Source organism: Uloborus diversus, chromosome 4 (genome assembly GCF_026930045.1).
Source record: "Uloborus diversus isolate 005 chromosome 4, Udiv.v.3.1, whole genome shotgun sequence".
NCBI lineage: Eukaryota > Metazoa > Arthropoda > Arachnida > Araneae > Uloboridae > Uloborus > Uloborus diversus.
The window spans coordinates 84,422,759-84,447,560 of NC_072734.1; the positions used below are offsets into that span (position 1 = coordinate 84,422,759).

The 24,802-nt window shown below is 30.2% G+C and overlaps 1 protein-coding gene across 1 annotated transcript in view; it reads left to right on the plus strand.

The window, feature by feature from the left end:
- The window catches only part of LOC129220523 (BTB/POZ domain-containing protein KCTD5-like), a 32,538-nt gene extending 12,802 nt beyond the window's left edge, over positions 1 to 19,736 (plus strand). Inside the window, exons 3-6 of the mRNA XM_054854951.1 lie at positions 8,087 to 8,178; positions 12,858 to 12,956; positions 17,262 to 17,390; positions 19,707 to 19,736. Coding sequence (XP_054710926.1) covers positions 8,087 to 8,178; positions 12,858 to 12,956; positions 17,262 to 17,390; positions 19,707 to 19,736 — 350 coding nt within the window. The remainder of the gene's footprint in view (positions 1 to 8,086; positions 8,179 to 12,857; positions 12,957 to 17,261; positions 17,391 to 19,706) is intronic.
- Positions 19,737 to 24,802: the final 5,066 nt, after the last annotated feature.

Genomic DNA, 24,802 nt, shown 5'->3' on the forward strand with positions numbered 1-24,802 from the left:
ATATAGAGGGAAACAACATGGAGGGGGACCCGGAAAAGTCATTTGTGCACACCCCTGCCCCCCCCCCCCCCGATCGCCACCATTGACTTCAGTATTGAATATCATTTCTTCCAGAAAATGCACTTATCTTTAGGTTAGATTGCCCCCCCCCCCACTCCAAATGCCAACTATAAGCACATTTTTCAAACTTCGTAGGAACATTTAGCTAATGCTGAATCTTTTCTTTGGGTGTGTTTCAACACTTTTCAGGCCATAACTGTGACTACTTTTCCTGTAAGAATAAAAAATTCTAGGCATTTCATAATCATTTGAATTTCAATGTAAGATGAACAGCATTTAATTACTTTAGCCCTTCCTATCTAAAAACTGCCTAGTAGTGTGCATTATGCCATTAAGTATTTTAGTAGACATCAAAATCATGATGAATGTAGATTCAACTTTAAATATATTATACTTGAAACAGAATAATTATTAAAATGCTGTGCGCAGTGCTTAAAAAATGCAGTCGTAGCAAGGTGCAAAACAAAAAACGCTTTATTTGAATGCCTAGTGTTGGACTTGACACAACTTCAGGAAATAAATGTGTTTGCAGATGTATGCGCTACCCTAGCAGCTCTGGGGCCAATCCAAGATTTTAATTTCACTGAAAATTTTTATGAAAATTTAATACATCAGCATTTTGTTTTTGTGATTTTAAAAAAAGTAATATTATAGTTTTTTTATGTATAAAAAAAAGAAACATTGCAAGATCATTTTAGTTCGGAAAAAGCACAAGTATGTCAAAAATATGTTTTTAATTATGTCAGTAAGTTTTTTTAAATAATCTTTTAGTATACAAATCCTATTCAGAGATAATACAGATACTCAGCAAAGAGGAACGAATAAATATTTTGCAGCTGAAAATTTCCTTGGAAAATTTCACACAGAGCAATGTTTCCATTTCAAACATTCTATTTTTTTTTGGGGGGGGGGGTCCTAAAAATTCAAGATAACAAAAAGAAAGAAAAAAAAACCTTGTATTTTGGTTCAGTAGGCTCTGTACTGTGTACTGCTTAGAAAAAAATTAGAAAGTTCACCAATCAGAATCAGATGCGATAAGATTGCTTCACAATCACTAGCAATGCGCCAAAATTAGCTAAGCCTAATTTCCACGTGCTAACGAAAAACGGACACAAAGGGCTGAAGCGCTACGAAAATGGCCTATTCATACGATGTTTATTGCTCAATTCAACATTCTATTTCAAAAATAACTTTCATTTTCGTGAAGGTGCCGTTTTTGTTACATTATTTTCGTTAATCTTCCGATTTTGCAAGTGTGAATTCAGGGAATTGATAGTTATAAATGGGGTAAAAGCGACCTGTATTGGATCTTGAAATTGTTAACTAAAACAGTAAATGAGTTTTGTAACGATAGTTTCGCAAACTCAGTTATTTCTTTTTTTTTTTTCAAATTTTGTTTTATTTATTTCTTTAGAATTTTTCGCGGGTTAATTCAACAGGCTTCGCGGGACACGTTTGGCCCACGGGCCATAGGTTGTGCATTCCTTAGACTCTAAGGAATTCAAGCACTATGTTAGCTTTCAAAACTTTATCAATCACTTCAAAATAAACGCTTTTTCCAAGCCCTTTACAAGGATTATCAAGAGCATACAAACCCTGCTTCTGTTCTGTTTTGCAGAAAAAAAAGAAAAAGAAAAACAGCCTGAAATATTTCAGTAAACTTCATATTTTTTCGGCCGGCATCATCGTCAAGAACCGTGTATTTTCAAATTAAGAACCGTTTGCGTTTGCACTTGGACTTTTCGGACAAGAAATTCATCAGCAGTTCATCTGCGTCTGTTCTTGTCTGACAACACAAGTAGTACCCCTTCTATTTTTCCTAGAACTGGCGCCCCTAGTCCTACAGATGAAAATAATATAGGAAGACTACCTACCACCCTCCCTCTCTCATTGTTGATTCTCAGAAACTCAAGGATGAAGAGGAATTAAACAATAATCCCCCACCCCCCTGCCGCCATCGCAGACGACCGCACCTTCCCTCCTTTCAAACCCATCCTCAGTAGAAGGAAGAAATCTACCTTTTGTTTTCCAACTGATAAGTCTGTTAGAATTCCGAGAATCTCATCCCCTCTTTGCCTAGGTGTTTGCATCTCCTTTTATTCATTCAGCCGTTTTCAGGGGAAATTCTGGGGACAATGGCAAGACATGAGCGTTTTTGCAGACGATCGCTGGACAAATAAAATTGCCCCAATATTGCGGCAGGTCCAAACAATGCTTAAGGCATCTTTTTAAAAACACAGGACGCATACTGTTATTTTTGATAAGGGCGGGGCGCATTTTGCGATCTAAAAGAAGGGCAGGGCGCATTCTGCCGATATGGAAAAGGGCAGGGCGCTGCACCCTTCAAAAACGGTCTAGCGGGAACACTTGTTGAACCATGTGACCGGATTTGTGCTTTAGGTTTTCCTAACCAAATGAGCAGAATGTACTGTACCTAGCAACATTTGTTTCTCGGCTGAAATCCATCTGAGTTTTGGCACCAATTTCAAGAATACTTTGAGAATTATCAGACTAATCAGTACATTATTAAAGGAAAAGATGATGGAATTTAAAGACGAAACAAATTTTATTTTTGTCCAGATAAATTACAACAGGGTAGTTCGGAGCACAAAAGATCAGTGCAGTGGAAGATCTTTATCTTTGGTGGAAATAACAAACTAGGCAATGTATGAAGTATTAAAAGTTTTCATTCAAAAGATTGAACCACTAATCAGTCGGAGTTAGTTTTGCTCATTGATCGGCTGGATTACAGTAACGTTGTGGCTTGGCGACTTTGGCTATAAACAATAGAGTTGCGTGATCATTTGTTTACATTTTAAAGTTGCTGTTAATGTAATTTATTGTATTTTTTGTTTATTTGGCAAAATATTTCAAACTGCGAAGAATTGTTTTTCATTTTTTAAAGAGGTTTTTAGTCATTTTAGTTGAAGAATGTGTTTTTCATTGGGAGGGGGGCGGGATGGAAGAGTGATTTTCGCTTATTCAGAGCACTGTTTTTACCTTTATCATTTTTTAAAACGATATCTTTAGATTGTGTTATTCTTTTTCGTATGGGGGATGTTGCAGTGGGATTTCCTGTTTGTTCTAGATGGGTAGTTAGTTTTTTACGCTTAATATCTGAGGACGCTTTTTATCCTTTGTGTATGGCAGAAGGAACAAATCATCAAGTATGGGAGAAAAAAAAGTTAATAAAACAACTGCTCAGTGGGCATTAGAGAAATCAAATTGTAATAAATATGCGCAATCTGACACCAAGCAGCTTAAAGCATTTTCTTTTTACTTATTTTTTTCAACAAAACGGTTTAACACTTGTTGGTTTTTCAAATTTTTTAATTTTTGAATTTACAAAGCTTGAACAGAACAACGGCTGTCGGGTCCCCTAGTAATTATGTAGATTTTTTCTATTTAAGTAATATTTTGATATAAAAATAGCATACATAAATCTTTATACAAACAATTGATGGTAAAATATTTTAAAGTGAAAATAAAAAAGTAAGATCAGTTGAAGCTTATGTAAGTATGCTAATAAATCAAATGAGTGTTAAAATAAATTGTAATGCATGTAATAGCATTTATAAAACAAGCACATCAGCTGCAAATTTTATGATGTTTATATGCGATGTAGAGGTTCATTGCCCATAATAAGTGCATTTATAAAATTAAAAAGTAGAAATAAAAAGTTTTTAAATGTTGGAGCTTCAAAACATTAAAATTCATATTTAAAAAAAAAATACTTGAAATTAATGAAAGAAATGTTGGCATGAAGTGAAATCTGTTCTGGCAATACAAATACAAATGTGATGATCAGCAACAGGCTCTGACTAGGCTGTTCCTAGTCAATTTATTAGTCCCCAATGAAGATTGATGGCCCTTTTAAAGCTGTCGACCCTCTTGCCTATTACGGCTTCTTCCAGTACACTGTTCTGAGTACCCACAAACCTACTAAAGTGGTAATGTTTCTTAATTTGTATGACTTTAACCTATCCATAAAATATGCTTGTACTTAAATATTTACTATGGAGTGACACCAGTAAAAACTCGAAAAATATAACTGTTATAAAATATTTTTAGTCTATATAAATCTTTGTTTTGTATGTATATCTCCAAGCATTTCATTTGATTTCCTCCATTGAGTTTATTTTCTACTATTGTATATAATAGTCTAATCATGCCCAATAGCATATTCACATTGTTAAATTTTATTACAGTTGGCTCTCTGTTTAACGACTTTCAAGGGACCAAAAAAAAATCGTCCTTAAGTAGAAAGCGTCCTTAAATAGAATGCTTTTAGCACAATACTGGACCACCTGGGACTGTGAAAAACCGTCGTTAAATAGAGTGTTGTGCGTCATTAAACCGAGAGTCAACCGTAGTTTTAAGTAAATTATGGTCTTAAATTAGCTGCACCAATATGTAATTAAATTTTTTTTTTCAGATTTATGAAATTCTAAAGCGAATGATTCTATTTTAATTAAATGATTAATTCATAATAGAAAATGTATTAGAATAACATACTAATGTTATTAACAATAAATTTATGTATGTATAATCAGTTTATTTTTCATTTCGTTCATTTTGTCCAGTTTCTTCCGGCATTCCAGACTTTTTAGAAAAAATGGGACAAAATAAAAAACCTGGTTCAAAGTGCAAATGATGTACAACTGCTACAGCAGAATTTCTCCCTCTAGCGGTGGGGAAAAGAGGTGGGGGAAAAGAAATACATCGGGATGGCTCGGAACAAGGGAAGGGTTCGATTGGGAATGCAGGTAGAGTGACTGAGCAAGAGTGGCGACGGGGGGGGGGGGGGGGGGGGGGGGATGGCGATCAATGACGCAGTTTTTAATCACCACTTTTGCAACTGTAATCGCGCCACGTGACGAGTGGCATAATTTTCAACTTTACAATAAAGATGATCATAGCAGACAGCAAGGGTGAAATGTTTTTGAGTGTTAAGGAAGAAGTTTGATACTTGTGGCATGGGATTATGGTCAATTTAAATTTGTTTGCCTATGTTATTAATTAAAATTACATGATGTACAGATTATTATTGTTTCCTTTCCTTTTTTAAATGACTCCATTTGCATGATAATCATTAACTTTTATTATTTGCGTGTCGTTTATTTGTGTGCATAGTTAAAATTTTAGTGTTTTGCTTATTGCACTTGCTTCTATTTTTTTATATTATTAGATAATAATTGGTAGCACATTGTCCACCTAACATCAAAATTTGGAGTCACTATATTAAGGTACTGATTTTATGTGAATTGTTTTGCAAAGTTGGGCTTAACGCTGAAAGTGTTTGGGCCAGCGGCAGCCTTCCATTTTGTAATGCTCAGTCCTGTGACTGCGCTTCGTTTTCCATGCATAAGCTCTCAAAGAGTTAAGTTACATGTAATAATTATAGAAGGTTTGTGAAAATAGAAAGATAATTTTCATAAAAGTTAGCCTTTAATTTTTTGTGTAAGCCAAAATTAAAAAAAAAAAAAAGATTAGGAAAAGCATTTTTTTTCATTCCTCCTGGAACAATACTTAAATCAGCAGCATTGTTATTCTGTGTATGTAAATTACCATTTGTGATACATGTTTATGTTTTAGAAGACTTCTTTTTTCATAAAAATATACTAAGCTCAATTTTTAATGCAATTACAAGCTGTGCATGGACAAAAGATAATGCTATTTGCTCCCTATTGAGTGTAAATAACATCAGTACGACGAATATGCGGTATGGGACATTTTAAAATGTTTTTAAAGGCTATCTAACTGATCTGAGAACAATTTTCTCTACTATGAAAATTTAAAAAAAATTATGATTGCTGTATAGTTCAATTTAGAAAGATGTATAACATAATCATGCTTCTTTCAAGGATCAAGCAGGGTGGCGACAGATCAGGGAAATCAGGGAGATCAGGGAAAAGTCACGGAACTTTATTGATCAGGGAAATATCAGGGAATTTTGAAAAAATAATAAAAATTCAGGGAAAATTGATCAAATGAGGACAAAAAATTTTTTTTGCCTTGCAAAATTAAATACCTTCATTTCCTATGCATTTTCCTAAAATTATTTGTTTAAAAAAAGTAAAACTATTGATTTGCGATTATACACTGACACATGTTTGTGCATTTTTTTCCCTTAAGGTCAAAGTATAGAATCTTAAGTTATTAACCACAGGATAAACTTCCTAAGCTTCTGTGTCTGTAAAGTTGTTTATTTTACGTAGTTTGAATTTTTCTGCCAGGCGTTCCATGCAACATAAAATAAACAACCCTACAGGCAAAGAGGAAGCCACGATTAAAGACTTTGCTCCATTGCCTTTATTCATTGTCTTGAAGTAACTAGTGTACTGTAATCACAATTTTAAGAAAAAATCTTTTTTTTTTTAATTGATACTGCTGAGAGCGTAAAAGGTATTTTACTTGGCATTTTCGATTTAATTGCTAAAATTGAATATTAAATGAAAATCAACTTTGTTTTTGGCCGTTTTATTATTCGCTGTCGCTTTAGATTATATGAAGGGTTTTTTTTTTCAGACTTTAAAATTCTTTTATTTTAAAACCAAGTTATACACTATAAATTTTGAAATTAATTATTGTTTTTTTACATTTCAATGTTGTTGGTTACAAAAGATTTTTTTCGACTAATAATGAAATCATTTGAAATTTAGTAGTGTACATAAGTAAATATTTTTACTATTATTTAATAGTTAAAATGCTGTATTCCTTCATTAAAACCTAAGTTCTTGATTAGAGAGTAGCTCATTATGACTGGTTGTTTGAAAAGGTTCCAATTTGTTTTACATAAATATATCCATTATTTATGTAAGTAAAACTGCATTACTTCTATATTTTCACAATTACTTGTTATTCTCGCAGCAACAATTATGCTGCTTGAAAACTCAGTTCAAAATTATTTCCAAATAAACTTTTTTAGTTTTAGTTAGATATGTCTTTAAAAGTGGTTTTAATAATTTCTTAGAATTCTTATGTTAACAGGTTACTGGAAGTAAAGAGTATTTGTTTTAGATTTCCTATAATATTTCTCCATAGATATTTTAATATACTATTTTTACTTTAAAAAAAATAGAAGAAGCTTATTTTCAAAATATATTTTTAATTAACAGCTTAAAACGTTTTAAACACTGTATTGTATTTAATATGCAATGATTTTCAGGTAGGGTAAAGGAAGAAACCATTATCCATGGTAACGTAAATCAGGGAAATTCAATGAACTTAATCAGGGAAAAGTCAGGGAACTTTTTTTCACCGTTCCTGTCGCCACCCTGTCAAGGGTTGTGAGACTGGATCTTTTTTGACACTTCCTATAGAACGGGAAAGTACTCATATTGTGGCAACATGAAACCAACAACTTAATGTTGTCAATATGGTAAAATTAAGCTATCTGCTTTAGAGTTCTTTAACTGTGCAGTGAAGATAAAATTAGTTAAAGTTTGCACCAAATTAACTATTGTAGTTCAAGTTGATGTTGTCTGCAAGATATAAGGAATCAATGAAGGAATGAAGTCCTCTCACTAATTTCAGGAATGTGGCTTTGAATTATTTTATTTAATATATAAAAATTAAAGAAACAACAAAGATTACACTGTAAAAAGCAGCTGTAACTGAAACTGAAATGGCATTTTTTTCTCTCAGTCTGATTATAAGCACTTGATATTGCAGTCTTTGATTTGTTCTTTTCATTTCACTTACCACCCAAGGCATTGGTAGAAAACACTATGCTGCTGTTTTACATGTGAATTTTTCAAAAAAAGAATAAATGAGTAAAATATGTTGAGGCAAATAGATGACCCCATTGAATTTGTCTTGCAAAAAGTGAAATTTCAAATGGAAATTTATTTGTAATTACTAAAATTATCTCCACCACATTTAAGTAATGACCATTATTCAGGCTCTAAAATAATTATAATATTTTAGAACCTGATTCTTTGTCCTCTTGTATAAGTATCCCAAAATAGGTCACTTGACATGGCATATGACTCATTTATCACATATTTTTACTTTTCATTTATAGGAGTTTTAGAAGAAGCTGAATTTTATAACATTACAGATTTGATTCGACTTGTCAAGGAGAGGATAAAAGAAAAGCATGTAAAAATGTGTAAGGCAAGTATGAATTCACATATGTTACTTTTAACATAATGTATTTAAATTAGTGGTTATTCTCTGAAAGTGGTCATTTTTTCTTCACAATATTTCTGTGCCAATTCAGTTGTCCATAGTTACTTTTATATAAATAAAATTGACTGCTGAGATCATTTGCCTTAATTATAGCTTTAGTTGGTTGAGTTTTCATCGTTGAGATATGGTAATGGAATCCATTAAATATAGAATATATTTTTGGATGACGTACGAACCTATAATTGAAGTGGATGAGAGAGGGCAAGCCCCCCCCCCCTCCTTCTTTGAGAAATTAATGCATTTAAATATGTAGGCATGGTTTTAGTTATTTTTCTGCATAATTTGCAGTGAGTATATACCCTTGAGGCCTGCCCCTGGAAAAATTAAAAATGATGAACCTGATGAAGTAATTAGAGCTAGAAGCATGAAAATAACCAAAAACTAAATAATTTAGCTCAAATAAATGACATAAGGGGAAAAAATGCTTAAGGAAAAAGTAATTAAAATTACATATTTCATTCCTTTCTCTTTTCCCAATGATAGCTTAGTGTGTTTCTCTGAAGCCTTTTTGGTAGAGCGCTGAGCCCTGTCCTCTTTTTTGCATTTCTCGATGCGCCCTTTTGCCACTTTGAAGTTACATTAGAACTTCCTCACAAGGAGAGTTTATTTTAGCCTTGAAACATTTTCCCTCATTTCTTTAAAAAAAAAAGTGAATGTAAATCAAAATTTTCTGTGTTTTTAGCACAATCTTCTAAATTAACTTCAGGCCTCTGCGAACCCCTTCCAAAAGATTACAAACTTCGCAGATCCCCCCCCCCCCCCTCCCGGCCCAAAAAAAAAAAAAAAAAAAATTGGTTTGACGCAGTTAAATCTATTTTTTTCTAATATATTTTTGCACTTTTTTTCCTTTAAATTTATTTATTCATTGTCCTGCATATTTTTTAGAGCTCTTGTCTGGTTTTCATTTTTTTACATTATTATTTTGAGTTATGTAAGTAAAATTCTATTTGAAATTCAATGGAAAATAAAAATGTTATCATCAAAGGCCGTAGCCGGGTTTCTGTGTTAAATCTGCCTTTGCGGCTTTTTCGACTCGCACATTTTTATCCAACATTATTTTGATGTTCAATAAAAATAATTTAGCCATATTCGATGATGATGCTGCAGAGGAAGGCGGGGGGAAGATCGAAAGACATTATTCAGCAGTCAAATGAAAACAAAAACAGGGTGGCAACAGATCAGGGAGATCAGGGAAAAGTCAGGGAACTTTATTAATCAGGGAAAAGTCAGGGAAATATCACGGAATTTTGAAAAAATAATCAAAAATCAGGGAAAATTGATTTTATGAAGAAATTTTTTTTTTTTTTGCATTACAAAATTAAGTACTTTATGAATTTTCCGCCAATTATCTGTTCAAAATAAATAAATAAATAGATAAATAAAATTAATGAGGTGCGATTATACACTGCCGCATATTTGTGCATCTTTTTTCCTCAACGTCTAAGTATTGAATCTTATTAACCACAGGATGAAATTCCTAAGATTGCTTCAGTGTCTGTTAGGTTGTTTAGTTTACCTAGCTTGAAATTTCCTTTTACTCTTTCAATGCTACGTAAAATAAACAACCATGCAGGCAAAGAGGAACCTTCGTTAATGCCTTAGCTCCTTTGCCTTTATTCCATTGTATCGAAGTGATTAGCGTACTGTAATCACGATTTCAAGAAGAAATCTTTGGTTTTTGAATTAATACTATAAAAGCTTAAAAGTTATTATTTCTTCGTGTTTTTAATTTAATTGCTAAAATTGAACTTTCAAAATAAAAAACATTGTTTTTTGCCATTATACTTTTTGTTGTCACCTCAAATTATAAAGGTTTTCTTTTCTTCAGACTTAAGTGATTCTTTTATTTTATAACCAAGTTGTATTCTTCTTTTAAATATTTTGAAATGAACTAATTGCTTTTTTTTTCTTGCATTTCCAAGTTGTTTGTTATAAAAGCAATATAAGATTCTCTTTTGTTACATACTGAAATAATTTGAAATAGAGTTAACTTGTTCACTTAAGTAAATATTTTTTTTTTTTTATTGTTAAAATGCTGTATTCATTCATTAAAACCTATGTTCTTGATTAGAGAAAAGCTCCCTATGAATGGATGTCAAATGGTTTCATCTGTTTTGCATAAATATGTCAATTAGTTATATAAAAACAACTACATTACTTCTATTCTTTCACTATTACTTGTTATTTTTGCAACAATTACTATACTGTTTGAAAATTTAGTTCAAAATAATTTCAATTACTTTTTAGTTCTATCATAAATACACATATGTTTTTAAGAGTGATTTTAATAGTTTCTTAAAATTCTTATGCCAAGTGTTTTCTGGAAGTATTTTTTTTTTTTTAATTTTCTATAATCTTTCCATGTAGAAAAATTTAATATACTGTTTTGCAGGGGGGGGGGGTTCCCCCAAAAAATTAACTTGATATGCTTTTTTTAAACCAATTTATTAAAAAAGTAACATTTTTTAAAAATATATCTTTAGTTCAACAACTTTACACAACTTAAAACTTTTAAAATACTGCATTTTATACAAACATACTATGGATTTCAAGTAGAGCAAAGAAAGAAAACCATTATCATTGGTAACGTAAATCAGGGAAATTTGGTGAACTTACTCAGGGAAAAGTCAGGGAACTTTTTTTTACAGTTCCTATTGCCACCCTGAATAAGCAATTCTTGATTACTCAAAAAAAAAAAAAAAAAATCCAACTAATTCCACTTGCACCAGTGCTACAACCTTGCTCACCGCTCTTGTTCATCAGTTCACCACATACTAACTACATCAACAGAGTCCAGCAGGTGCGGGTTCATTATAGTATGAAGTATCTAATAATATCAATATATTCAGAGCACTAAATATTTTAGGCCTTGACAATTTGGCCAGAATGAGAGGATGATAGCCCAAAATTTGGTGACTGAATGAAAATCTCAAGTGTCAATTGTTTACTTTCACTTCAAATGATTTTGCTGAATAAACGTAAGCATATTATGCAACAAATTTATCAAACAGTGGTACTCTATAATTATTAAAATAGATTGTAAACTATAGCATTTGATCTAATTCAGCATTTGCTTGAAATTTTAAAAGTTGACTATTGAATTTAGTCTTGTAAAATTTTGGAGCAAAAGTTTTAATTGAAGTATGTATAATGTCCCAGCTGTAAAAATCTGCCCCAATGTTTGCATTGTACTTAATATAGTTTTGTATCAATAAAAACTTCGTCATGTACACAAAATTAACTAATGTGTATTGTGTTTACTTACGAGAGTTCGAAGGGGGGGAGGGAGCTGCTACGTCCTGCATGTGCTTAAGCAAGAACTTTTTTATTCCTTATAAATGTGCCTTCTTTTTGAATTAAAATATCGTTACTCGTTCTTCAGTCTCAATTATATTTGACTTTTTAGGTGGATAGTACCGCAGACCCCCTGGCATGGACTCGCGGACCCCCACGGGGAAACTCTGGGTTTTTTTTGGGATTTCTATGGTTTTTTGTTTGGGAAACTCTGTTCTAAATTGTACAGTAAAAAACTTAACAAAATAATTGAAAAGCTTGGGGCAAGAACATGATAAGCCACACTTTTGAAAAAATGAATTATTTGGTCTAAAAGCTGCTTTTATATAATTGAAGTAATCATGACAATGGATTATGTCATTTGGTGAAAAAATATATCTGGTTTTAGTATTGCAGAACATAGAGTGTATAATGCCTTTAAAAAATATCTGTTGAATTTTTCAAAAGTTGGAAACTGGCCTACTGAAAAATTCAACCATGTGGCGTATAACATTCTTGTCCCAAGCTCTTCAATTACAATAGTTTCTATCTAAAAACATTAGAATGAAGAAACACTTGGATTTTTTATACACAAACTTTACATGAAAGGAAAAAAAAAGCCCCTTTCTTTACAAAATTTCGATTCAAAAATGTACTTTGAATTGAATTCAAGTGCCCTTTCATCTGAAAGCACCTTGCCTCTTTTTTGGTTGGGTGTAAACACTATATAGCTGTATCAAATCTACAAAATCTGGCTTGTCTGAAATTTATCTGCATAATAAACTGATGAAAATTTCAGCTGATGATCCTCATGATTTTACAAAAAAAAAAAAAAAGCACTGGAACCAAAGACCAGGTATATTTTTAAAAAGAAGTTCTGTTTTCTACTAGTTTTTTGATGTATGATTTAAGCCTTTTTTACCTCAGAGTATTTTTTGCTGATCCAAAAAAATCATGAAACTTCCAAAAAAGCCTCAATGTGGAAAAACAACCTTAAAAAACCTTGTTTTTTGAACAGAAGTCTGGAATGTTTTTCTTCTGTGATTTCTCGATCAACAGCGGAGAAAGAATCAAGAAGTTTTCAGAAAAAAATATCTTTTGCACAGTCCAGTTTTTAGGGTCAACTTTTGAGGAAATAAAAAGTAATCCCTAAGATGTGCTAGCAAAAGCATTCATGTTTTCTTTTCTTTGCTCAATCTTTCTGCATCCTTTGCAAAAATTGGACTTTTTCATTTCAATAATTTATTAAATTTCTTCATTTATTTCATTGTTGTTTATTTTATATTGTTATTATATGTTATATTTATTTATAATTATTTTTTAAATTCTAGAACGACTCTAGAAAGCATGTGTACAGAGTGCTGCAATGCCATGAAGATGAACTTACGCAAATGGTTTCCACTATGTCTGATGGCTGGAAATTTGAACAAGTGAGTAATTATATATGTTCCCTTAAAGATCTTTACTTAATTTTGGAAATCATGCCAGTTGAAGAATAACTTGAAGTTTTAAGGTATTTCCATTGAAATCTTAAAAAATAACATAGATATCTATATAAGAGTTAAAATAATTTAAATATATTATAGTAAAGTACAGGGTGATTGTGTTCCAGTATTTTACTATATTTCTAGAGTTGTAACTCCGGTATCTTCAAAAACTTGATTTTCTAAATTTTTAGATAATCAGATACAATAGTAAAGTCAGAACAAACAACGTAAGTAGAAGCACAAATTTGTAAATTTGTGCTTCTACTTACGTTGTTTGTTCTGACTTTACTATTCAGCACAAAGGTATTTATTTATCTAATCAGATACAATAATTAATATTTTTTATTTTCACTGTAACATATTTATGGTGATGCAGGAGTGATTGTGTTCTGGGGGGGGGGGGTAAACACCGGGGATTTCGGGAATTTTTTTTTTTGTGCGTCATGGCCATAAATCCATTATTTTTCATTATGCTTTTAACTTCCAGGGTTGTAGTTTTAGCCGGACAAAACCTATTTTGGCCATGCCACTGGCAACAACTGGTTAAAACCGGCCAAAAGTGTATTGTATAAAAGCACACTCATATAAGTACACATACAGTTTTTGTATGCATAATGTTGCACATTTTAATGCACAATTAAAATAATTTGGATGTCTATAATAATTAAAATAATTTTTAAAACTAATTTTTTGATTTAAATGCAACTTTTCTTATTAATTTTAAAAATTGTTCACTGCAAAGGACACTTGTTTATTATGAATATGAAACATCCTGCAATATAAACTAATAGCTATTTTTCAGATAGTAAATTTTCAATGAATTAAAAAATAAGTACTGTTTGAAACATATTTTGAAAGAATTATGACATATTTCTCCTATGATGTGACTAACCTTCTTAAACATGCTGTCATTTATTACTTGCCTTGGGTCTAATTAACTGTTTACTTAAATAATGAATAGTGATAGATCATGGGATTGATGTTTCATATGACTTTTAATTAGGTACACATTCATTTTTATTTCAAATTTTATTATTTCCTATATTTACCTCCAATGGTCAAAACTGGACAAAACTGATTTTATCCAAGCCAGTTTTATCCACGTTTAAAACCACCACGGGCCGAAACTCTTACAACCCTTAACTCCCCACCTTCAAAATGTTTTTCCAACTGCAAATTTTCAACAGTTATTTCGATAATTCAACTACATGGCTAAATATCCACATACATTATTTTAATGGGTTTTAAAATGGGACCGAAAGTTTTGTTCATTGTAAGTTGTAATGGATATTTCGTTGTATTGGCATTCGTTGAAACTGGATTTCACTGTAATTTATGTGTGAAATGCCCTTCTAAATTCAAACATGATCATGTTGCTTTCCATTACATCTTGTTTTTTGGGTAAGACACCCCTAATTTTTTTCGGTTTTTGACTGTTACATGACCATTATTTTTATTTGGAGGGGAAAGTAGCATTATAACCATTATAATTCTTCTGAACGGCAAAAGAAGTGCTAATTTCAAAAACAGAAACATTTGGAACAAATTGAGCACTAATGGAGGTATTCCCGTCAAATACTTTCTTTTTTTTTGGGGGGGGGGGGCGAATTATTTTAAAAATTTTCAGCATAAAACCTGAGCATGAATCACATTTTTCATTTTAGAAAAATAATAATAATTAAAATATTGGGAACATCGCATGGTTGCATCGTCAGAGTCAAATAGCAGATCTTCAGCGAAGAATCTTCTCGTGTTATTTAAAGTTATATTCACAGATACAGTAGAACCTTGATTATTCGAAATAATTGGGACCGATATATAATATTGGGACCTTCGGATAATCGAAAATTTCGGATAATGCAGAATTCATCAATAATCATCTTTTTTTTTTTTTTTTTTTTTTTTTTTTTTTTGTAGTATCTTCATTGAACTCTTGTTATGAATATTTTAACTGTTAAATAAATTGTAATAATAAATGAAAATATTTTTTTCTGAAACAAAAACTTATAATGGTTTAAATGGGAGCTTCGTCTGGTGTAAATTAGCCATCCTTTGCCGTGCAGCTCTGTCCCAAAGTACAATGAAGTATACTTGCTTACAATCAAATGGTGCAATAACATTCGATTGTTGTGGGATTTGGCAGTTTGACCTTCCAAATTTCGAAATAGGTATGTTTTTGTTCAGAACAGGGACGTTTAAAAGTGGGGAAGAGTACAATCATACCGAGAGTTGAGCTTTCAAAAAGGAATTCTGAAAAAGGGGATTCCAAAATATTTATCTGCACTCGTAGTTTGGAAAGGACTGCTTGCATACCAAAGAAATGTGGGGGGGGGGGGGTTAAAAATTTATTTTTGTTGAGAGAAAATTTTGGATGATAGTAGAATATGAAAGGAAAAAAATGGAAAAGGAACAGACTTTGGTTAATGAAGAGTTTTGGTTAATCGACGTTCAAATAATCTTGATATCTCCCCCCCCCCATTTTTTTTGTATTTTAAACTTTTACACTCTAGTTTTTTTATCCTTTTCTTCTCATCTAAGTTTCAATACTGAGTTTTTTTACTTTCAAGTGTTTCTTTTTCTTTATTCTATTTTCAGCATCTATGTGTTAAAATGCAATCCCTTTGCATCCTTAACAGGAATTGAAATTTTTCCGTTCAAAACAATATTTGTAGTTTTCAATGTGTGCAGAAGTAAATAACAATTCTTGTCCTTTGACGAAAAATAGTTCTTCAACTATTTTTCCTTGTGAAATGGGAGTCAATGCAACTTTAATACCACTAAACTAAGAGAAAGATTCCCATCTGGTTATAATGTATAATGTTAATTTCGTTTGAGCTTTTCTATCAATTTTACGGATTAAAAACTTAAGCAGTGGTTAAAAATCTGTGCCTTGTGTGCAAATGCAATTTCTTTCTTCATCTTGATACTGAAGTAAATAGAAAAATCCTGTTCAGCTAAGCTGAAACCAAAAACAATTCTTTCAAAAACAGTATTTTCTCTTTCACTAAAAAATCTTCATTTTTACATGGTATAAATACCATCTTAGAAAATGGTTAAATATTCCTTGAAGAATTAATAACAATAATAATAGGTGAAACTATGTAATTATGGAAAACTACTTGTTTTTCAGCAATCACAAAAATTTATTTTCTTCTCACAGTCTTGGAATCAAAAACATAATTCTATTGTGAGTTTTTTCTTCTATAAAAATATCAAGCTGATAAAAAAACTGAAATCTTCATCTTTTTTGTACAAATTCTTTTAAATATGTCCTGCTTTCTAATTTGTATGAATTTCCTATTTTTTTCCCCCTTTTCCTCATTTTTATACCCGGGTTCAACTTACAAAATAAGGGTAAAAAAGACAAGTAACTGTTTTGGGCAAAGTTTGAAAATTCTGTACTTAATTGTGTGAATCTGAAATTAGTGTTAAATCAAGTTATTTTGGCCAGAGTCGTGTTTTTGCAAGTTGAAGTCCTGTTTCCTTGAATTAGAGATGAAGCAATGTCACATTGTTCATTATATTAATTACATTGGAATTGAAAACAGATAAGAAAAATTTGTCATTCATCATTACTAATAATATGTACTAATTACTTTTAACTTTTGGAAAGAAGTTTCTTGGATTTGTGCATTTTGGATTTAAAATTTTTAGCTTTGGTTTTGAAGGAGTTGTAATAAATGCTAATGAAATTAGTTGTACTCTTTAAAGACATTGCAGCAGAAATTAAAAAATGGAAAATTATGAGTCAGTTTTTCAAAAGGAGAATATTGTGAAGGGTCTTTTTTTTTTTTTTTTTTGATAGAATATTTTGTCAGAGGTTCATTTTTTGATGAAACATTTCATGAAGAGTTTTCTTGTGATAAATTATGTTTTGAAGGATCTTTTAACAGATCTACATTTTCCCTCAACATGAGTATTTCAATAAATTTCTCTGCAGAGAATGTTTTACTTTTTTTTTTAATGTTATGCTGAATAAAACATATAAGGGACAGAAGAATAATTCTGAGGATTAAGGCTTCATGAAAACACTAATTGTCTAATGAGAATGTTAATTGTAATGTAAAGGAAAGATATTTTTTTTAAAAGAAATATTTATTTTAACATTCCAAATTAGAAAACTCAAAAATTAGCAGTTAAAATATGAATATGCTAAAATTGAAATGTTCTTGTTTCAAATGTTTGAAGACTGTTGAACTTTCTTTGTTTCTTTATATTATAATTTTAACAAAGACTTTTCTCTTGTAGCTAATAAACATTGGATCGTCCTACAATTATGGTATTGAAGATCATGCAGAGTTTTTATGTGTAGTTTCCCGTGAATATCCAGGAACATCATCAATCTCATCAGATTTCGAACCAACTGATAGAGCCAAAGTTTGTTCTACTTTCTCATTTTATTCATAGCATCATATTATTTGTATAAAAGATCGTTTTGTGTGTGTATGTATGTTTGCTGCAGTGCAGCACCACTTGAGGTATTAAAGTAAGTTTTAACACAAAATTAATTTGGCACAAAATTCAGTGATATTCTGTGAGAGAAACTAAATGAGGTCCCATTTGGAACTTCAAATTAGCTTTTTTATAATTCTAGTTCAAAAAAAAAAAAAAAATGAAAAATATGTTCTTACTTTTTCAAAACGTATATCATTTTGATGTAATCAAAACTGCATTAGGTGAAATTATTTGAAAAAATCTAGACAAGAATTACTACTGTTGAACTATATTAATATTTTTCACCTTTAAATTTTGAGATAAAGGCCTCTTTTTGATCTGTTGTCAAATTCTCTTTTTTTCCCCCTTTAGTACCAACTGAAAATCTATTAGGAGTTCCCCTAGTGCAAACTACGCCATTGCTAATAAACACAAAGCATATTAGCAGAAATGCTGACATCCCCATTCTTTGGCCTGCTTTCAAAGTTACTAATTTACTTAAAAGTCGCTAGTAGTGTAGTTATAAAAGTGTCTATCTTTGCAAATTTCATGAAAATGCCTGCAAATATTTGCATGAATATATATATATATATATATATATATATATATATATATATATATTTTTTTTTTTTTTTTTTTTTGAGCACCTATCTGTTAAAATATGCCTTCTCTTTTGCATCCTTAGCAGAAAGTGGTATTTTTGGTTTCAAAGTGTTTAATGACAATCTGAGAATGGCAGATCAATGTTTCAAAATCTTGTTTTAATTTGTAAATTCTTTTATTTTAAGGGGGTCCGGGACACATTTTGAAATTTTTTTTATTATACACTTTAGAGTTTTGAATTTTTTTACACTGATTCACCATCTAATTAATAAGCAAAATCACAACATAAATATGAAAAAAAAATTTTTTTATTTAAATTTAATTTGTTTAAAAAAAATGGGGTTGCTTTAAATTGACCAACTATATCTATATTGTTGGTCAATTTACAATTTTTTTTCAAAAAAGTATGCACAAATATCAATGCTTTAATTTTTATTCGGCAATTTTAAAAATATTGATTCAATAAAAAATATTTGAAAACAAAAATTTCGAAAAATTTGAAGATACTCTTTTTTTTAAGAAATCATATTTTTTGCAGTAAACGTTTTTTTCAAAATCGCTAAATAAAAATTAAAGTAAACTGTTTGAAAAAGACATGCTCCAAATTTCGTTACTTTATCTTCATTGGTTCCTGACTTATAAGAGTTTAAATGCAAGAAATCGGGAAAAATTGCATCATGGAGAAAAACGCGTTGAAAGTTTTAAAGAAACACGATTCAAACATCCTTTTAAGCAAAAAAAAAACGGAGTAATTTTTTAAATGATTAAAAAATATTTGCAAAATTTGACGATTTTTGTGTCCCAGACCCCCTTAAGTCAAATATTAAAATAGAACTGAAACTAATATTCCTGTTTTTAATGTCACTGGTCTACAAATAAATTTTAATTGTTTGTAATTTCAAAAGTTGTTTAAGTTTTAAAGTAGTTGTAATTTAGTGGGTTTAAAAATTTATGCTATTGTTAATTGAGAATTTAAATTGAAAATTTCTCTTCACATGTATAAGTGCAGACAAAATACAGACAAAAGAGATGTGAGCAGATCATGAGATCTGATTCCCAGAAATTGATCTTTTTCAACATGCAATGAGTAAAAATCCATCAGTCAAAAAGTTTCAAACTTCTCCTGTAAATTGCTCATTTGACACTAAACATTGAAGCAAAGTAAGTTTCCTTTGATAGACTAACAGTTATCAAAAAGCCAGCAAATATGGAAAAAATATTTAAACTTAATTGTTAGACAGGCTATTGAAAACGTACACTGTAGGCCACTTGCTACAACCACAATTCCTGCTTTAAAATACATATTCAGTTCAAAAAATTTTTCTAATTTAAGCGTCTTGAACTTTTTACTTATGAGCTGCAAAATTTAGCATGTACAATTCTGCATACCCATTCTTTTTAATTTTCCAGTTACTAATTTTTATAACATAAATTCACATATATGCTTAAAAAAGCTTCTGATTATTAAAAACTTTGTAGTTTCTTTTGGTTTCAAGCATTCATCTTCCTGTTTTACACTTTAAAAGGTTTGTAGGTTATATTGCTTTTCTACAAGTTAATGTGCCCCCTTGCCCAGATGCCATGCCACTGCATCCTGTACAAATAGTTCATAATTTTCTTATTTATTCATTAATATGAATGTTTTTATCAATTTAGGTTATACAGCAAAAAGCAGCTCGTATGTGAAGAATACTTACATTGATTCATGAGGAAGAAGACTGATGATGTGCAGACATCTGTGATACTATATATATATATATATATATATAAATATATATATATATATGAAACTTCTGTACTTTCATCTTTGATGTGTTTCATCTCTTTGTATTAATGTTATTCTGCAGACATTGTCCTATAAGCTAATTTGTTAGCTAATTCTAGCGATGTTTTCTTTTTTTTTATTTTGGTATAAATTTGAAAGATTTCATTTTAATTGAATGGGAACTGAGTGGATGTGTGTCCATGGGCTCTTCAGCCAAGTCTTGTTGAATGTGTTTCCTGTTAGTGTATGATTTTGCTTTTGATGTTCCAAAACTGTAATGACATGAATAACCCAAGGTAAAATAATTGCTTAAAGTGATATGCTGAAATCAGTGGCATTGTGATCATTTATACTCATGTGTAGGTCCTCTCACATGTAAGTTGATCCCTTCTTTTTAACTTCTAAATTTTGTCAAAATTTCTTCGACTTGAGCATGCACCATAATTAAATTGAGGCATTTATGTGCATGTTTTTAAAAGATTAATGAAAAATATTTTTCTTTTTTTCAAAGCATCATTGCAAAACTTCAGAAAACTTGATCATCCATTCAAAAGATTGCTTGAGAGTGTTAATGTTGTATTTTTCTAATGTTTTTCTTATTCTAATATTGCTGAATCTGTTTAATGTATAATCCCCCTTCCTTTATGGAAAGTTATCATTATTTCTCTTTTAGTTATTTTCTTTATATTGAAAATAAAATTTTATTCCTTTTAAGGGTTTTAATGAAATAATTAATTCAAATTTGTTTTAAATTTTCTTTTGCTCTCTAAAGCCTTGGGTAAAAAGCAGATGAATTTAACTACTGATATCAGCATATCATATTTCAAGTGCATACTTCGCTCTTAGTTTTTTAAAAATGTTTTTCATTTTCAACATCTGTCTAAAAAAGTTAACTTTCCAGAAATCAATGTTCACTAAGTTTTAGCCTGTCAAAAGAATTGACAGTCATCCAGTTATGCATTTTACTGGCATATTTTCTCTAAACCATTGTTGAGCCACTTGGTTCTGATCCAAGATTAAATCTGCATGTATCCCATAATGTGTATGCGATGGTTTTTAAAAAATATGCCCTGAAGTGTGTAGTATTGGAGCTAACATTGTTTTCTCTAATAATAATTAAAAGAAAAGAGCATCACCTGTTACGTATGTAGATTAATATGAAAAGTACATGTTCACTTCAAAGAAACAATGAAAAATATAATAAGAATCTGAATGAAAGAAGAAACCCCCACTACCTATTTATATGTTCTCAGTTAGAGCAGCAAGTTAGAATTTAACTTCTTAAAATTTATGTATTGGTTGTTACTTATATTCATTAGTTGTTTTGTTATTCATAAGTGATTTCATCTTTATATTCTCCAGTAGGTAACATTGTTATCATTCTGAAGCAAGTATTTACATACTTGTCCTGAGTAATATATAGGTATATGGTTATAGTTCTCCCCTATCTCAATTTAAATATTTTTATAAAAATATAATAACATATATTTCGTATTTGTTTCCAGTGAAATGACACTCTTTACGTTTACAAATTTGATGAGAAATTATTTTTTCAAAACATGAAACAATTTTAAAATATATATATTTGTTTCATGTTAGTGGAAAGTTGTCTCCTTTTTATCTTTTTTGAAATAACCTGATTTTGAAAACAGAATAAATTGAGCGAAAAAGAAAGGTAGAATAAAAGGAGATGTACACTTTCAAACTGGAAGAAAAATGCATTTTAAAACTTACTGCATAGTATTACTACTTTTCTATATTGTTGTGATGGAAACATGTTTAGTATGTCCAGCACAAGTTATTTGAACAACTGTTTTAGAATATTTGAAAAGCTTATCATATTTATCGACTTGTTATGGCTCTTATTTATGTTTTAATTTTCATACTAATAGCTATTTGTCTAAAGAAAATTAATATGAAGATTGTCTCGGAAATAAAGAATATTGTAATTATAATCTATTTGAATTTCAAGCTTTTTAAAAATGCCTTCTACTTGTTAACTATGATTTTTGCAATAGTATTTATATCAGTTATAGAAAAATCCAAAAACTTCAAACTATAATGTTAAAGAAAAATCAGGGGTTCCACAAAAGAAAGTGGACATAAAAGAAATTAAGAAACGCAAAGAAATTAAGAAACACTGTCATAGTTGTAGTTCGTTTTCTCTGATAAAAAGGCAATTTGCCCCTATCTTACCATGACATGTTATTTTCTAGTTATAAATTGAGCATAAATTGCAAACACATGTTTATGCTATCCCCGCTCTCCTCCCAAGATGAAATGCTTTTAGGAAACTGGTATTCATATGTGATCAAGAATGCTTGAGTTGGTCCTAAATAACTAAAATTGCATTTAGAATAATTGATGCATGAACCACGATTTGCGTGTAAATTTTGTGTGGTTTATCTTTTAAGAGTATTCTGTATTTCCTTGACAACCCTTATATATTGCACTATAACCCGTTTGTCTAAGAGTGCATTTATATGTATTGTTTCTCAACTATAGATTTAAGTACATAAATGTTGATACTGATACAACAAATTTTGTCTGTTGTAGAATTTTTGAAGCATTTTTTACAGAATGTTTCTTGATACATTCGATATGTGTTGTACAAACTAAATGAACAAAGTCTGAAGTGTATGTTTTAGGTTTTGTAATTTAGTAGGTAGGACTGTTTTTGATATTTATAGAATAATCTGAAGCTTTTTGGTGTGTAATTTGTAGATTGTGATGCTTTTAAATATTATTGCTTTTTTCTTGATGTTTCTTACATTGTTGTAATTTGAACACTATGAGTTGAGTTAAAAATCATGCTGTTTGTTAATAACTGTATAAAAGCAACAGATCTGTTGTGAGTCTTTTGAAACCCCTTTTTTAATTTTTTATTTTGTATAACTAACCATGTCATTTCAAAGAATGATGCTTTCTTAATAATGTTCAAAAAACTTCCCAAGGCTTTCAAAGTAATTATTTGCTATTTACTTGTATTAGTTCTACATTTTTTTATGTTTTGTTTTTTGAACATTAGTTGACAATTTTCTAAATATTTACTGTTTTTTTTTTTTTTGCGAATGTATAAATTATTCATTAAATATGTTTAGTATAATTTTAAATTTTGAGTTTTTTCCCCCTTTGAATCAAAAAATAATTTACATGTTTCTAAAAACATTGTTTTGTTTATTTATTTATTTTTTTGTGAATCACTATTTTTGGTACATAATGAAGTTGAAATGACATGCATAACAAGTATCCTTATATGCTAGAGATAGCTTTAAACAACATTTGAAAGATGAAATTTTTTGAAGTGAAATTTTCATTTAATTTAACAGAGTTATAGATTTGTTGAAACAACATGATATGGTGCATCTAAGCTTCACCATATATTGAATACCATTAACCCAATCACTTTGGCTAAGTACAATGGGAACATAGTTTGCACTATGTGTAAAACGATGGCTAGACACGCTCTATGTAGTGTCCTTTTTTTGGTCTTATACACGAAAGAGTCTCATATTGTTGAAAACGCAATGAAGTTTTCTTACGTCTCGTAGGAGAGATACAATGCTTTTTTGCACATGGGCACTTTGAACCAATAGTGTACCGGAAACCTTCACTCCTAGAAAGAGGTGTGATAGAACTGATTATCTGCAAGCATTTTTCTTTTTTGTTGCATTGTTAGTGTTTAGAGTAATTGTGTTTTTAAATTTTAATGTATTGTGTTTTTTGCAAGATAGTAAACTGCTAAATAATCCAATGAATGTAAGACTAAAAATAAATTTAAATTGCATAAACAACTTATGATGATTTAAGTTGAATAACATAGAGTGTGACCGTCAATTCATTATTTTGTGCTTTGTTCTCCGTAAATTGTCTTTCCTACCTAAATCCTTGTGGCAGGGAGTCACAGTGCTTCTTTTGACGACATACTTAACGGGTTAAGATAAAAGCCTTTAAAATATGCTTAGCTGCAACTATGTCAATCAGAAAATCTCATTTCATTTTGCTTCAATAAATTGATCATTTCAGATTAGAATATAACTGATTAGCAAGCAAATGTTTATGCTAAGGATTGTGCAGTTCCTGTTTACTTTTTCTGAAATCCCACACTATCAAAATTTCTTAGTGCTCTGCTCCAGCTCTTCACCAGTTAGTAAACATGCATTAAAAAGATCGCAAACTTTCCAATATTGGATTTCTCTATATTTCATATTTACTTATTTTAGTAAGAATTTTGCTGTAAAAAATTTGGAACTTAAGGTAGATAATAACATGATTCTTTTGGTTTTCTTAACGTTCAAACACAGGTCTTCGGGTTAATTTTTGCTCTTTATTGTACTAAAAGACTATTTTTAATACCCATTTTATGTCAAAATTTCATTGAAACACTCTCATTGGCAAAATCATCATTTCCATTAATTCCTTTTTTTTATATTTTTGGGCATTGATACATTTTAAAAACTATTAAGAGCATTTCATTAGCACCCCATATAATAAATAATCGATTTAAAAAAAGAGTGTTGCCTATGCTACACATATTGAAAGACATTTTAATGTTAACTTGTCTTTAGCAAAATTAGTCAGTATGGCTGAAATAAATTTTCAAAACATAAACTAAACTGGAGGGAAAAAAAAAAAACTTCTTAAAATTTTGGTCAGGGTGACAAATCTCACTTTACTGTTTTCCCTAGTGTAAACCCTGTAATATATTCTCTTTAATCACTTTTAGAAATCTCGATTGCTTGCATCTACATTCATGTGTGCTATAATTTAGTTTCATATGCTTGTTTTTGGAAGTATTAAATTCATTAAAACAGTTTTTCAAACTTTTGTATCTGTAACAGTATGCTTTGTTCAATTTTAAATGTTACATAATTTAATCCATTATTTTAAGTGTTTAAAAAAGTTCCTAAAATTGTTTAACTGGATGTATCTGTTCTTCATTTTAAGTTCTCAGTTGGAGTTTATATATACTGACAAAGTAACTGCA